At 39.2% G+C, this 14,837-nt stretch overlaps 1 protein-coding gene across 1 annotated transcript; it reads left to right on the top strand.

Annotated features, from left to right (window-relative positions):
- Positions 1-256: 256 nt before the first annotated feature.
- Rab39b (RAB39B, member RAS oncogene family) lies at positions 257-8,815 on the top strand. Its single transcript, XM_004672656.3, has 2 exons — positions 257-663; positions 3,869-8,815. Exons 1-2 carry the CDS (start codon positions 449-451, stop codon positions 4,293-4,295), a joined length of 642 nt encoding a protein of 213 aa, XP_004672713.1. The 5' UTR covers positions 257-448; the 3' UTR covers positions 4,296-8,815.
- Positions 8,816-14,837: the final 6,022 nt, after the last annotated feature.

The following is a 14,837-nucleotide window of genomic DNA, read 5'->3' as shown; positions in this document are numbered from 1 at the left end:
AAGAGTATAGCTCAAAAAAAAAAAAAAAAGAGTATAGCTCAAAGAAATTTAGTATGAGTGGCTGTACTTAAAAAGGATCTGTATTTGGGCCAGGTATTTAGAAAGGGTGAAAACAAGATGATCTCCTGTTCATTTTGAATGCGCTCCTCTTATAGATAGTGTGGTGGCCTATGTGACGCGTCTACGCGGAGAATTACAGTAACCCGGTTTTCGGTGATGAGTCAGAGTGCGTGGTGCTGATGCTGCTGCCATTTCATCACCTTTGCGAGCGCAGCATCCATCCCTCCGCTCTCTCAGCGCCTGGGCCTACCTCAAATCGGTCTCCCAGGCCGGAGATGTGCTCGTGGCCAATCTAGATCCAGGCTGAGCCGCGTTCTCCAAGGTCTTGGTGGGGCGCCCCCTTCCGCCGCCCCAGGCCCTGACCGAGGAGACCTGCCGAGCCCGGGCCATGGAGGCCATCTGGCTGTACCAGTTCCGGCTCATTGTCATCGGCGATTCCACGGTGGGCAAGTCGTGCCTGATCCGCCGCTTCACTGAGGGCCGCTTTGCTCAGGTTTCAGACCCCACCGTGGGGGTAGATTTTTTCTCCCGCTTGGTGGAGATCGAACCAGGAAAACGAATCAAGCTCCAGATCTGGGATACCGCGGGTCAAGAAAGGTTCAGGTGGGAACGCAGCCTGGGCCCTTGAGCAGTGGGAGGGTCTTCGGCTCGTACAATCCCTGGGGAAAGAGGACTTCCTGGTTCTGATCGTGATACCCGGGTGACAAGGAAGGGTCTGGAGTTCGGTGCAAGGAGCAAATCACACTAAGAGGGTAGGGCCAGTCATTTACACATATTACTTGCACCACAATTCTATCAACCTGCCCCTTGATAGTTAATAAACTACCTTAGAATTGATTGATATAAGATTCATCAATCTCAGACCCTATGTTACATACTTTCAAAAATATTTCCAGCTCATCCTAAACGTAACTGACAGGTAGGTAGACTAGATAGATGATAGATGTATTTTGTCTTCTGTGTGTCCTAACATATGTCCTAACATAAAGGAAGTAGTCTGATAGTGGTGAGTTGATTCTTTCTTGTAGCCAGCACATAATTTTGTTACCAAACACTAGAATTGTTTCTGGGGAAATAGTGTGAGGAACCTCACACAAGAGGATGCCACATAATCAGAACAGAGCCCTTGACTTCTTGGAACTTCTGTACAGATAAAGATATCTTGTTCATGTTCGTATGCCACTCCCTGCTGTAACACTTGGCACATAATGAGTAAACAATGAATATATTTTTTCTCACAACCCATTGATTTTCCTTTGCATAATGTTTTACTTCTAATTACATATATGGATACAGGGGATGGAAGTTTAACTGGAGAAGATGAGGCCCAAGCAAAGACAAGAAATGCCCAGAGATGGGAAACAGCATATATAAAAACAGAAAGTAAAGAAAAAATAAAAAAACAGAAAGTGACAGAAAACTTTGCAAAGAACAGTTTGAAATAAAGTCATATTGAACAGCAAGAATCAGATCAAAAGGACTCTATACACCATGCTTATGAACATTAATTCATTTATCCATTGAATGCTAATTGACTATAGAAGGTACTGGCTAGGCAATTAAAGAGGGGTAGGGAGAAGAAATTTAAGTTGTCTAACTCCCCATTCCTATAAAGTTTTGACAATTTTTTTAAATTATTTATTTATTTATTTGAGAGTGACAGACACAGAGAGAAAGACAGATAGAGGGAGAGAGAGAGAGAGAATGGGCGCGCCAGAGCTTCCAGCCTCTGCCAACGAGCTCCAGACACGTGCGCCCCCTTGTGCATCTGGCTAACGTGGGACCTGGGGAACCGAGCCTCGAACCGGGGTCCTTAGGCTTCACAGGCAAGCGCTTAACCGCTAAGCCATCTCTCCAGCCCAAGTTTTGATAATTTTTAAAAAAATTTATTTATTTATTTTCAAGCAGAGATAGAGAGATAGAAGAGAGGCAGACAGAGAGAGAATAGGCACACCAGGGCCTCTAGCCACTGCAAATGAATTACAGATGCATATGCCCCTTGTGCATCTGGCTTATGTGGGTCCTGGAGATTCAAACCTGGGTCCTTTGGCTTCACAGGCAAACACCTGAACCACTAAGACATTCTCCAGCCCTTGACAAATGTTTTTATAGGTTCACTTTGAACTTTTTATATCTCATAAGAAATTTTTGCATAGGTAGATTCTTTATATTCACTGAGTATTAGTTATTGGGAAATATTGATTTGTAAGACTTATTTACAGATTAAGGAGCCACATTGCCAAGTATGGTGGTACAGACCTATAATTTCAGTGTACAGGAGGCTAAGGCAGTAGAATGATAAGTTCAAGGCCAGCCTTGGCCTATATTAAAAAGAATATTAAATATTTCATGTCATATACATTGTAAGATATTTTCCCAGTTTATCATTTATCTCTTCACTTTATTATTTCCTTTTAGCTTAAGATTTTGCTTTATGTAGCTTTGAACAGGCTTTGACACTTTATTTGCTAAATACAAACTACTAATATAATAGAGGTTTGACACAGCTTGATTATTGATTTCTTGACTGAAGCTTATCACAAATCATAACCTTTGTTCATGTCTAATTTTATGGTATGATTACCTTTCTCCATGATTCCTTAAACATAGGGATATAGAAATATTTTCATTAACTGGGGCTAATCTGCCTAGTTCTGGAGATTTGAACTTATTTGTAAGGTCTGCCTTTACTATCATATAGCTTGTACTATAATTCCCTAGACAATTTTTTTTCTATTAACATTGGGCCATGTTTCCCAAGCTCTGAGCTACTGAGCTCTTTATTATCCTGTTTATCCAAGAACATAGAAATCCTAAAATTATACATTGAGAAAAAATTGTGATAGTCTAAAGCAAGTGATTATAGAGACAAATAGTTGTACACTCTAAATATTTTGCCCTGAAACACTTTTCCATCCCATTCTCACATGGCCTAGACAATATAAAACAAGATTGTGTTTCTCTTCACAGAAGAGATTGAGGACTCCTGCTAGATAAAAACAGCATTAATAGAAACAAGGAACGGGGTGATGATAAACAGAAAAATGAAGTATGTTGCAAGACACTCATGTAGCTATAACTTGTTTATCATAAATTCATTTTTATTCTTGAAAAATCCTGTTTCAACTACTAGAACTTATAATTAATTTACCATACCAGGTAACACTTCAGAGCCCATTATTTCATTTTGCCTCATGATAACCATGTGATTTACATACCCTATTTTGCAGAAGAGAAATTATCTTTATTCAAATTTAGGAATGGGAGAGTTAGTTGTGGTAGAAAAAAGACTTCAATCTTCCAGGGCCTCTTTCCAATGGTGAAACAAGGCAAAAATCATGAAAGTTCATGAGTATTCAAAATTTTCAGATATTGAAAACTTACATATCATTATTTTTTAAAAGATTTTTTTGTTCATTTTATTTATTTGAGAGTGACAGAGAGAGGAGAGAAAGAGGCAGATAGATAGAGAGAGAATGAATGGGCGCGCCAGGGCTTCCAGCCACTGCAAATGAACTCCAGATGCGTGCGCCCCCTTGTGCATCTGGCTAACGTGGGTCCTGGGGAATAGAGCCTCGAACCGGGGTCCTTAGGCTTCACAGGCAAGCACTTAACCGCTAAGCCATCTCTCCAGCCCACATATCATTATTTTAATAGAATGGCATTTGTATTCACTTATTGGAAATAAAAATATGAAAATCAGTTTTAGTAAAGGACTGTATCAGTAATCAGGGACATGGGAACACACTGAGTTCATTGAAGTGCAGGAGTTTGGGCAAGACCTTTATTCTTCTTTCTTGTGTTTTAGATCCATCACTCGCGCCTACTACAGGAACTCAGTAGGTGGTCTTCTCTTATTTGACATTACCAACCGCAGGTCCTTCCAGAATGTCCATGAGTGGTTAGAAGAGACCAAAGTACATGTTCAGCCCTACCAAATTGTATTTGTTCTGGTGGGTCACAAGTGTGACCTGGATACACAGAGGCAAGTGACTCGCCACGAGGCCGAGAAACTGGCTGCTGCATACGGCATGAAGTACATTGAGACGTCAGCCCGAGATGCCATTAATGTGGAGAAAGCCTTCACAGACCTGACAAGAGACATATATGAGCTGGTTAAAAGGGGGGAGATTACAATCCAGGAGGGTTGGGAAGGGGTGAAGAGTGGATTTGTACCAAATGTGGTTCACTCTTCAGAAGAGGTTATCAAATCAGAGAGGAGATGTTTGTGCTAGTTGACCCTGTCATTTCTAAAACATGTTATAAAATTTGAACTTAAAAATATAAAAAATAAATAGAATCCTTATGTGACTGAAGAGAACTCAACCTTTGGATAGCAAAGTAAGTGCCCCCTCCCAGGGGCAGGGTTCGGACAGGCTCATATGGGGAGGGGAATGGATAGGGAGCCTGGGTGCTGTGACTGAGGGACTAAATTGCTGACATGGGCTGGACCAGACAATGTTTTGTGGGAAAGGCTTAGCTGTTTCTGTTCCATGTCCCTTTCTGTGGACCACACATTAGTTAAGGGTCTAGGGTCTATAAAGCTAGGTTGTAGGAAAACATCTACAGAAAGAACAACTGTTCCTTGGTATTTCAACTTGTCCAAAGGTCATGAACATCTAAAGAAATATGTACTGGGGAAAAAGGCATTACATTGGGAACAATTAGCATAACTGAAAAAGAGTATGTTATCAACTTATTTAATAACAATATCATATGCCAAATGTGTGTACTAGGTTTGATTAAAAGACACCAGTTAACCTTCTAAAGCTGACCTATAAAATGAAGGGTTCATATGGTTCAGCTATTTGGAAAGGCCTTTTCAAGGTCTGAAATTTTAATAAAAATAATGTAACTATGAAAATGAAAGCCATCCACACACTGTTATTATCACACTTGAGAAAGTGTACAACCTTGTAATGGTTACTGGCTATGTGAAAGAAATTCCCATATAAAATGGCCATATAAGTGGAAGAAACACTACAGCCAAAAGGCCAGATCGTCTCCCCTGTAACCACACCTGGGGTTTCGCTGCATCAACTGAAATTGGGAAGCATGCATACTTAGTGTTTGCTTCTTTAGGTGCTTGACAGTGATAATACAGGTATTATTTGAAAAGAGTCTTGATGCAAGCCCTTATTCCTTAGTCCTGTGCTGAGTACTTGCTCAACAGGAAGCTGTGGAACACTTACCACCCTCCAATTACTTACTCTACCTATTTGGTCACCATATAGGTCTGTAAGGTTATTGCCACTATTTTGCAGAATATAAAACCAAGAGCTATGACATTCACTTGGCCAAGTTCAAATCCTTCCCAATTCCTAGTTCTTTTTTACTGGATCATCATGTTGTCAGATAAATGATTATTAATTTTCTAACATTGGAAAACATATGACTATAAACAATTGTTCTTTACATGGTATGGTATGCTTTTCTTATTGGTTACAACTCAGCTATAACCCTGAAGGAAGCCTGGAATGAATCAAAGTTAAAACCTGTTCAGGTATTATTAACAAGAGGGCTTTAAACAAGGTATTAACTGCACAACTGAAAACATATTAAAACTGGGCTGTAAGTGTTCTTATCACAAATGTGATATATTTTTTATTGAAAAGAACCAAATACAGCAATGGGAAGTGGGATGAGGACAATGTACTAACCCCACAATAACCTTGGCTACCTGTCTGCCATGTACATATACTGGGTTCCTGTCTACCTTAGAGAGTCAGCTCATAATTCTCAGGTGAACAGACAGCTAACCACAACAGCACATTGGAATGGCTGGCTTGAAATTCCATTATCTTTTGAAGAAAGGTGACGCTTTAAATTAATTTTTGGATTGTAGCCAGTTCAGCTAGGCAAAAGCCATATTTTTCACAGTAAGAAAACTATTCTGATTAGAGTCAAGTTTCTCATATCCAGTGTGGTAGGAAAGCCTCAACAAGGTAAATCATTTTGCAATATCCTTTTGAACTGCAGTATGAATGTGACTGAATCTGAACATTTGGGAATTTGCTTCAGCCAAAATTTTTAAAAAATAATGAAAATTATGAAAGAACATTCTGCCACTTGTGCTCCAACTTGGATGTGTAAACCACCATGGACCAATTCACAGCACCAAATGCAAGTGAACTGATCATTTCCTCTATATTTATTTCACACAATTTTAATTGTCAGTTTCTTGGATGTAGAATGAAAACATAAGATTGGGTCAATACAAATTTCAACTACTGTGCTTAGTTATGTCTAGAAGATTCTGAAAGCAATATTATCCAGTGGATAACTGAATTGTTGATCAAATTGTCAATTCAAAAAAGGATACAAATAAAACAAGTCTACAGGTTTCTTAACTAAAATAGATTATATACTTTTCCATTCTTGGCATTTTTAAAACAGGTTTAAAAATACTCAGCATAGATAAAGCAGAAGTGGCTGAACTTCACTGCTTAAATAAGTTCTAGAAACCTTAAAAATCATTTTAGTAGAATTCAGTGCTGTTGTCACTGAAATAAGTGGGTTTTAGAAAATAAGTGTGAGAAACCAGGTGTTATTATAATGCTAAGGATAAAGCTTTAGAAGCTATTTTACTACATAGGTAAAGAAAAGACAAATAACTTGTAACAAAGACTACAACTGCATGTTGGATTAGATTGTCTTATATTCCGGAAAAAAATGTACTGTATACTTTTCCTCACTTTGTTGTGCACTGTAATGAAATGTGAAAAAATACTTTATTTAGCTGTATGTGAATGAAAATATGCTTGTATTTAGTAAAATGGTTAATTATGTGACTGTGAGATTTCACATGTGTGTTGTAGCTATTTACAGAATGTATGCTGTCAGTGTAGCAAATAAGAATACCAGTAAGATATCGATAATGTACTTCAGTATACCAAGGATATCAAAATATGACATACTTCACATAAACATATTCATCAGTATCTCAAAGGCACAAAGAGAACATGATTTCTAAAAGATATATGACTTGACTCATATTGAAGGTCACAGAAACCTCACTTTCTTTCAGCCCATGGCACTATGTAAAATGTTGGTTCTGTCAAGCCTAAAAACTTTGTCACTGCAATTTTAAGCAAGGATCTTAATTCTGTCACCAAGTAGTTGATTACAACTTTGGTCTTTCTTGAAAAGTCTTTTCTTTGAGTCAAGTCGCCTCTGCTTTTTCAAATTCCATAATGGCATACTGTCATGTCAGGACCTTTGTGAGTGTAGAGCACAGACAGGAAAAGTCATGTAGCACATTTTCCAAGTGGATAGTGTACACTTTCAGGGATGATATAAAAGGGAAGACGTTTGATTATGAGGATAGGCAAAGATCTGTACAGTTTTATCACTTTTGTAATCATGAATGACTTAATGGGAAGGGAGAAAGGAAAAGTAATAATGAAACAGCATTTGATAGTTTGTCTTTCTCTTTAGAACTTCTGCAGAGCTTGATCATCTTTTCTTTGTTTATATTAATTCCTTTGGTGACCTCAGTTAGTCCTGTGACTGTAAGAACTATTGTTGAGCCAGCAAGCCCTGGATTGATATCTCAAGCTTATTTCTTATCCATGGACTCCAGACTATCATAACCAACTGCTTACCAGTCACCTCCATTTGAATGTTCATTAGTGTCATAAGTTTAATATGTCCAAATTTGGGCTCCTGATCTTCCTCCCCAAGAGCTGTGCCTCTCCTTAATAAATGGCAACTTTCTTGCTCCATTTTTCCTCTTTTACAGTTTATATCTGATCTATCTCAAAATTCTGCTTGTATAAATGTATGAACAGAATCTGACAGCTTTTCGATATTTTCACTGCTAACACACTAGTGTTGGCCACTATCCTTTGTTACTTGAGTTACTATGATTAACTGGTCTACCTGTAGCCACTTTTGCTACCCCAGTACTCTACCGCAGTCTATGTTCCATACAGCAACCCAAGAGATCCTGATAAAGTATTAATGAAAAGCAGTCACTGACTCCTTATTCTCCATTTACTCAAGACTCAGTCCTTCCAATGGTCTACAGAATAATCCTTAACAACGGATTCCATCCCATCATCTTATGGCTGACCCCTTACCCATTTAATGCCAACTACAGTTTCCTTTCTTGTTCTTCAAACACATCAAGTGCATTCCCTCCTCAAGGCCTTTGTATTTGTTCTTTCCCTGTCTGTAATTCTTTTATAAGATAGCTTCCAAAATCTGTGATCAGCTTTTGGGTAATAAGGACAACATGGCTCTGGAACAACAAAGATCATGGCATAAGAAACAAAAAGGAAATCTAGAAGGGGATCATCATGGAAATCCTAAAGATGAGTTTCACAGGAAGTAGCAGGCAATGGTGTCAAAATGATGCAGTGGGTTCAAAAAGATGCAAAATCAAATGTACTCATAGTATTTTTTGGTTGTTCACCAATCCTCTCAGGAAGTTGAGATTCTCAATTGTGTGGATAGGATTCTTATTTTGTTCTCCACTACCTCCCTTCCCCAGACAATCTCACCTACTCCCATGACTACTTTTTGCATTGGAAGGTCCCTAAGCCCATTCTCCAGAGTATAACACCATGGCAGTCAACTTGCAGAGAGCACAAAGCCACAATTCCTCAAGCTCAGAATATCAATATGTGCTCTACCATTTACCTTTCTCCAACCTATAGCAATAGACAAATTCTTATATTCTTGATAAATACTTGATTTCTTGTCCTACTCTACCAGTGATTTTGACTCCAATAAAATTTACATTCATGATGCAGTCTTACAGCCTTCAGAATTCTCTGTCTCCCATAAGACTTCGTTTTAAACTTCCTTAGGAACTTTAGGCAACCAAACACTGCCTACTGTCAGTCAAACAATATAGCCCTTAACTTTGTTTCCCTCTTCCCTTTGTTGTCAACTGCATTCAACTATCAGCTCCTATAGAAAATGCTAAAATTTTGGTCTATTTCTGCCTAGGCTTTTAAGTTTACTCTTCAAATGGTAGTTTAGCAGAGTAAAAGTATTTTTTTTAGTAAGTCAGACATATTAAAGTTCCAACTTTACTAGTAATTATATGTGTGATTTAATATATCTGAGTTCCACTTTACAAATACATAAAATTGAGTAATAATAGTATTTAACTCACAGGGTTGCTGTGAGGATGAAAGGCACTTGTCATAATGTCCACAAAATTTTAGGTACCATATTTTGTGCATCAATGAATTTTTTCACAAATGGTATCATGTATCACATGCTCTGCTGTTGCCTTTTTCATATCCAGTATAATTTCTGTAAGTACATGAGGTCAAGGATATTGTCTGTGTTTGCTAATTGCTATATAACTACAGTCAACCAGTGCCTGGGCATATTTTCTGAATGTGTTCTGAATGTGATCAAAACAGGGAGTTGACTTAATGAACAGGGCAAAAGTTCAAGAAAAATGGGTCAGTGAGCCATAGATTTCCATATACTGGATCCAACCACTCTATATTAAGATTCCTTGTAACATGAGATCATAAATCCCCTTTAGGTTGGTTTATGCCTTGTAGTTCAAAGTCTGAGTAACTGGTACAATAACACTGTACTTCATGAATATGCATTAAGTTATTGATCAATCCTTCTTGTGTGCAAATTTTTGCTGTTAGTAGATTATTTTAGCAATACTATCATGTATATACATTTTTGTGTATTTAATCAATTATATCAAGTCAAAATCTTAGAATTTATGAATCAGAATATACACATTTAAATTTTTATATAAGTCATCATATTGTTCTTCAGAAATGTTTTGATGAGCACTCATGAACCATGATAATGTCTACATTAGGTATTATTGTCAATTTTTAATTCTTCACACATTGGAAAGGTGAATTTTAGCTTTCAACATTTCAGCTTTAGGGGGGTGATAGTTTCACTATATAGTTCAGACTGGACTGGAACTTACTATGTAGCTCAGGCTGGCCTCAAACTCATGACACTCCTCTTGCTCATATATTAATATTTAAAATGTGTACATCTTTGGTTATTGGCTTCCTGCTGTCTGTAGTTAAAAGTAATCCAAACTGGGCTGGAGAGATGCCTTAGTGGTTAAGGCACTTGCCTGTGAAGCCTAAGAACTCATGTTAGACTATGTAAATCAGATGCAAGATTGCACAAGTGCACAGGGTGGCACATCCATCTAGAGTTTGATTGCAGTGGCTGGAGACCCTGATGTGTCAACTATCTCTCTCATAAAAAATAAAAATAAAAACAAAGAAGTAGCCGGGCATGGTGGTGCACGCCTTTAATCCCAACACTCGGGAGGCAGAGGTAGGAGGATTACAGTAAATTCAAGGACACCCTGAGACTCCATAGTGAATTCCAGGTCAGCCTGGGCTAGAGTAAGACCCTACCTCGAAAAAAAATAACAAAAATAAAATAAAAATAAAAAAGTAGTTCAAGCCGGGTGTGGTAGTTCATGTCTTTAATCCCAGCACTTGGGAGGCAGAGGTAGGAGGATCATTGCAAATCCATGGCCACCCTAAGATTACATAGTGAATTCCAAGTCACCATGGGCTAGAGTGAGACTCTACCTTGAAAAAAAAAAAGTAGTTCAAACTAAGAGGGTTCTGAGCTGGCAATGATGGCTCACACCTTTAATCCCAGCACTTAGGAGCCTGAGGTAGGAGGCTCACTGTGAGTTCAAGACCTGCCTGGGCTAGAGTTAGTTCCAAGTCACTCTGGGTTAGAGAGACCGTACCTCAATTTTTTTTTTTTTTCAGAGCCGAGTGTGGTGGTACACACCTTCAATCTCAGCACTTGGGAGGCTGAGGTAGGAGGGTCACTGTGAGTGCGAGGCCAGTTTGGAGCTAAAGAGAAGTTCCTGATCAGCCCAGGCTAGAGTGAGACCCTGTCTCAAAACCAAAAATTTCTCTTTTGTTTTTCAAAAGGAAGGTGCTGACTTTTAAAATTTATGAGCAAGAATTCCTTATACAGAGAAATTACTTCTTTGTTCATCATATATGTTGCACATGTTTTTATTTTTGATTTAAAAAAATACTTTCTTGTGTTTAGTAATACCAAAATCTCTACCATTTAGAGGTCTAACCCATTATCTGCAAGAAACTGGAACCAGTCTTTGTTTCAGAGCTGAGAACTCAAGAGGCTGGAGGACATGTTGGGAAGAAGAATAAATTTCTATTAAATAAATTTTCTACTTTTTGATTTTGTGCCATGTATATGATGTTATCTGTCCTATAAAATATGTTATCTTAATTTCATGATAATGGTGTTAGGTGTGGATAGGCCTTATTTCCCCCCCCAAAAAAAAAAAACCATAAAAATCCATGTCCCAAAATTTCCTATAATGGACTTGGGATTTCCGTTAAGAGTTAACTTATGTACAAGCTAGTAGGGATAACAATGATTTTTCCAAATGGCTGCTATTTGTTCATGTATGGTCTGTAAAATCCTTCATTCTTTCCTTAATAATCAGAAATTCTCCTCCTTTCAAATAGCAAATTTTCCTATATACATGAGCCTAATTTTAGACTCTTTGTTTTTATTTTAGTTCATTAATCCATTTCTCTTTTTGGTTTGTGTATGGTGTTGGGGTTCCAACTTAGAACCCTGAAGATGTGAAGCAAACATTCTATCTTTGAGTGATATGAGAAGCCCTGTTTTTTTTTTTTCATTTTTTTTAAAGATACAGACACATTTAGTACAAGCCCTGTTTTCTGAGGCACAATCTCACTATGTATCTTAGGCTGATTTTGAACTCCTGATCCTCCTGCCTCAGCCTCCCAGAAGTTGTGATTACAAGCATGCACCCCCATGCCTGGTGATTAATCTATTTTTCTAATCCTAGTCTAGTACTAAATTCTTTTAGTTACAGTCACTCTATAGGATTCTTTAAAATTATATATATGCATATATATGTGTGTGTGTGTGATATATATATATATATATTTGTGGTTGGTTTGTTAAATTTTATTTGTGTGTGTCTGCTTTTTGGAGGCAGGGTCTCACTCTAGCCCAGGCTGACTTGGAACTCACTTTACAGTCCAGGCTGGCCTCGAACTCGCAAGTCATCCTCCTACCTCAGCCTCTTAAAATAATGAATTTGCAGGAAAATGGATGGAGTCAGAAAAAGTCACTCCACTAAGTGAGGTCACACAGGAATAGAAAGACAAATGCCACATGTACTCTCTCATATGGAGTTTCTAACTGGGATCAATTGGAGATGAGTGCAAATGGTGGTAAGCACCAGGAATATGGGCATAAAACTAGAATGAGACCAGGAGAGAGAATAAATAGGGAGAGAGGAAAGGAGTTACTTGACAGATTAGGGGAGAGACAGATTATCAGGAGGTGGGGGATATAGGAGTGGAAGGGGCTTAGAGGGATAGGCAATAAGGAGGGTGGGGAGGGAATTGCATAAAAGTTAAAACAACATGAATCAGTTTCATAGAAACCCTCATTCTGCTTAGCATTCTATAAAATATAACCACCAATAAAAAGAGGGGGGCTGGAAAGATGGCTTCGCGGTTAAGTGCTTGCCTGTGAAGCCTAAGTAAGGACCGTGGTTCAAAGCTTGATTCTCCAGGACCCATGTAAGCCAGATGCACAAGGTGGCACATGCATCTGGAGTTCGTTTGCAATGGCTGGAGGCCCTGGCACAACCATTCTCCCCCCCCCCCCCCTCTCTCTCTCTCTCTCTCTCTGCCTCTTTCTCTCTCTGTCACTCTCAAAGAGAGGGGGGAACAGTCCAGACAGAAGGGAGTAAAAGATTAACCTTAAAACCATGGAATATCTCCAGTAAATCCCAGGCCCAGAAATAGGTTGTGACCTCCCCCCCCCCAGAAAGCTAGCCATGGAGACTCATTAGGTCTCCAAAACAATATAGATCATTGCCAAAACACTTGTTCACCTGCCAGACATAAAAAGGTTTTAAGACCCTATTGCTGAAGACACCACAGTCTGCAGTCACAGGACATTGGAATGCCATGCTGGAATTAAAAAAAAAAAAGAAAGAAAAAGAAAAGAAAAGAAAAGAAACGAAAAGAAAAGAAACTAGCCTCCTCCTGACTAGCCCTCATAGTGCTGGAAAGCCCTACAAGAGCCACTGGAGGACAACAATCACCAACAGCATGAATACGCAAGGGACCTGGCAGACTACAAAATCAACCAGCTGGACAAGAAGTACACACTTGTGCAAGAGTGACACACCTCTGCAGGTAACCACTGTTCTCTAATTGGACATGATGGCTGTTTAGTGAGAGAAAGCTCACATCTGGTACTGGAAACCAAGTCAGAGTCCATGGTCAGGAAACTCAGACTTCAGAAAGAAGCCCTCACTGCTCTCTGGAGAAGACTGGGCTTTCACACCAAAAATAATCTCTCAAATACCTCTGCATACCCCCTGCCACGGTCAGCCTCACATCACTGGGATGAACCTCCAGACCAGACAGTTTATGGAAAGAAAGGATTTATTGAAGCTTACAGATAGAGGGGAAGTTTCATAATAGCAGAAATTGGCCCACTTTTACAAGTCCACCAGAGATATCACCACCAGCACCTCAAGCAAGCACCCTCCAGGAACAAACCTCAAAATGTAGAACTTAGGCACTTTTTATTTTTGGCTGGAACTTATATTCACCCCACACCTTAGGACTGGACCCTAGAATCTAGCCACAATGTCATCAAGTTACAAGCTTGAATAAAACTCCTGAATCTTTTGGGGAACATCAATTCAAACTACTGCATTTTTTCCCTGCCCCCCCCCAAGATTCATAACCATCTTACATTGTATATTGTATTTTAATTTAAAGGTCCACGAAAAGCCGGGCGTGGTGGCGCACGCCTTTAATCCCAGCACTCAGGAGGCAGAGGTAGGAGGATCGTGAGAGTTCGAGGCCACCCTGAGACTACATAGTGAATTCCAGGTCAGCCTGGGCTACAGTGAGACCCTACCTTAGGAAAAAAACAAAAAAAGGTCCATGTAGTCTTCACCAACTTAACATAGTTTTAAAGTCCCAAGTCTCATCTAAGATTTAAGACAGTCTCTTAGCTGTGAGTCCTGTAAAATCAAAACAAGCTATATACTTTTAACATATAAAGGCACAGAGTAAACATTTTCAATTGTTATAAGGCACAACAATGAGAGACTGGAACAATGAATATTTACTAACCATCAGGCAACATCTGTAGTTTAAGCCTGACACACCAGTGACTGACAGTCTCTGGAGTTTTTTAATTCCACCCCTCCAGCTGGGCTGAATAGTCATGGAAAACTTTCATCTTGAGCCAACAGCACTCCATGGTAGGCCTTGTATAGTCCTGGTATATCCAAAAGCTCTTTATTGTTGTTGTTTTAAATATTATTTATTTATTTAGAGAGAAAGAGAGAGAGAGAGAGAGAGAGAGAGAGAGAGAGAAAGAGAGAATGAGCATGCCAGGGCCTCCAACCACTGCAAACTAACTCCAGATGCATGCACCCCTTGTGCATCTCGCCTACGTGGACCCTGAAAAGTTGAACCAGGATCCTTTGGCTTTGCAAGCAAATGCCTTAACTGCTAAGCCATCTCTCCAGCCCTGTTTTAATATTGTATTTTTATTTATTTCAGAAATAGGGAAGGAGAGAGAGAATGAATGGGCACAACAGGGCCTCCAGATGCTGCAACCATACTCCAGAAGCATGTGCCACCTTGAGCTTTGGCTTACATGGGTTCTGGGGAATCAAACCTGGGTCCTTTGGCTCTGCAGGAAAGTGCCTTAATCACTAAGCCATCTCTCCAGCCCGATCTTTGGGTTTTTATGTA

This window comes from Jaculus jaculus, chromosome X (genome assembly GCF_020740685.1).
Source record: "Jaculus jaculus isolate mJacJac1 chromosome X, mJacJac1.mat.Y.cur, whole genome shotgun sequence".
Taxonomy (NCBI): domain Eukaryota; kingdom Metazoa; phylum Chordata; class Mammalia; order Rodentia; family Dipodidae; genus Jaculus; species Jaculus jaculus.
Note: the sequence above shows the minus strand (reverse complement) of the source record. Positions and strands in the feature narration are given on the sequence as shown.

Coding starts and splice junctions, on each gene's coding strand:
- Rab39b (XM_004672656.3), top strand. CDS start 449: ATGGAGGCCATCTGGCTGTACCAGTTCCGGCTCATTGTCATCGGCGAT. Junction 664..3,868: donor GCGGGTCAAGAAAGGTTCAG/GTGGGAACGCAG, acceptor CTTGTGTTTTAG/ATCCATCACTCGCGCCTACT.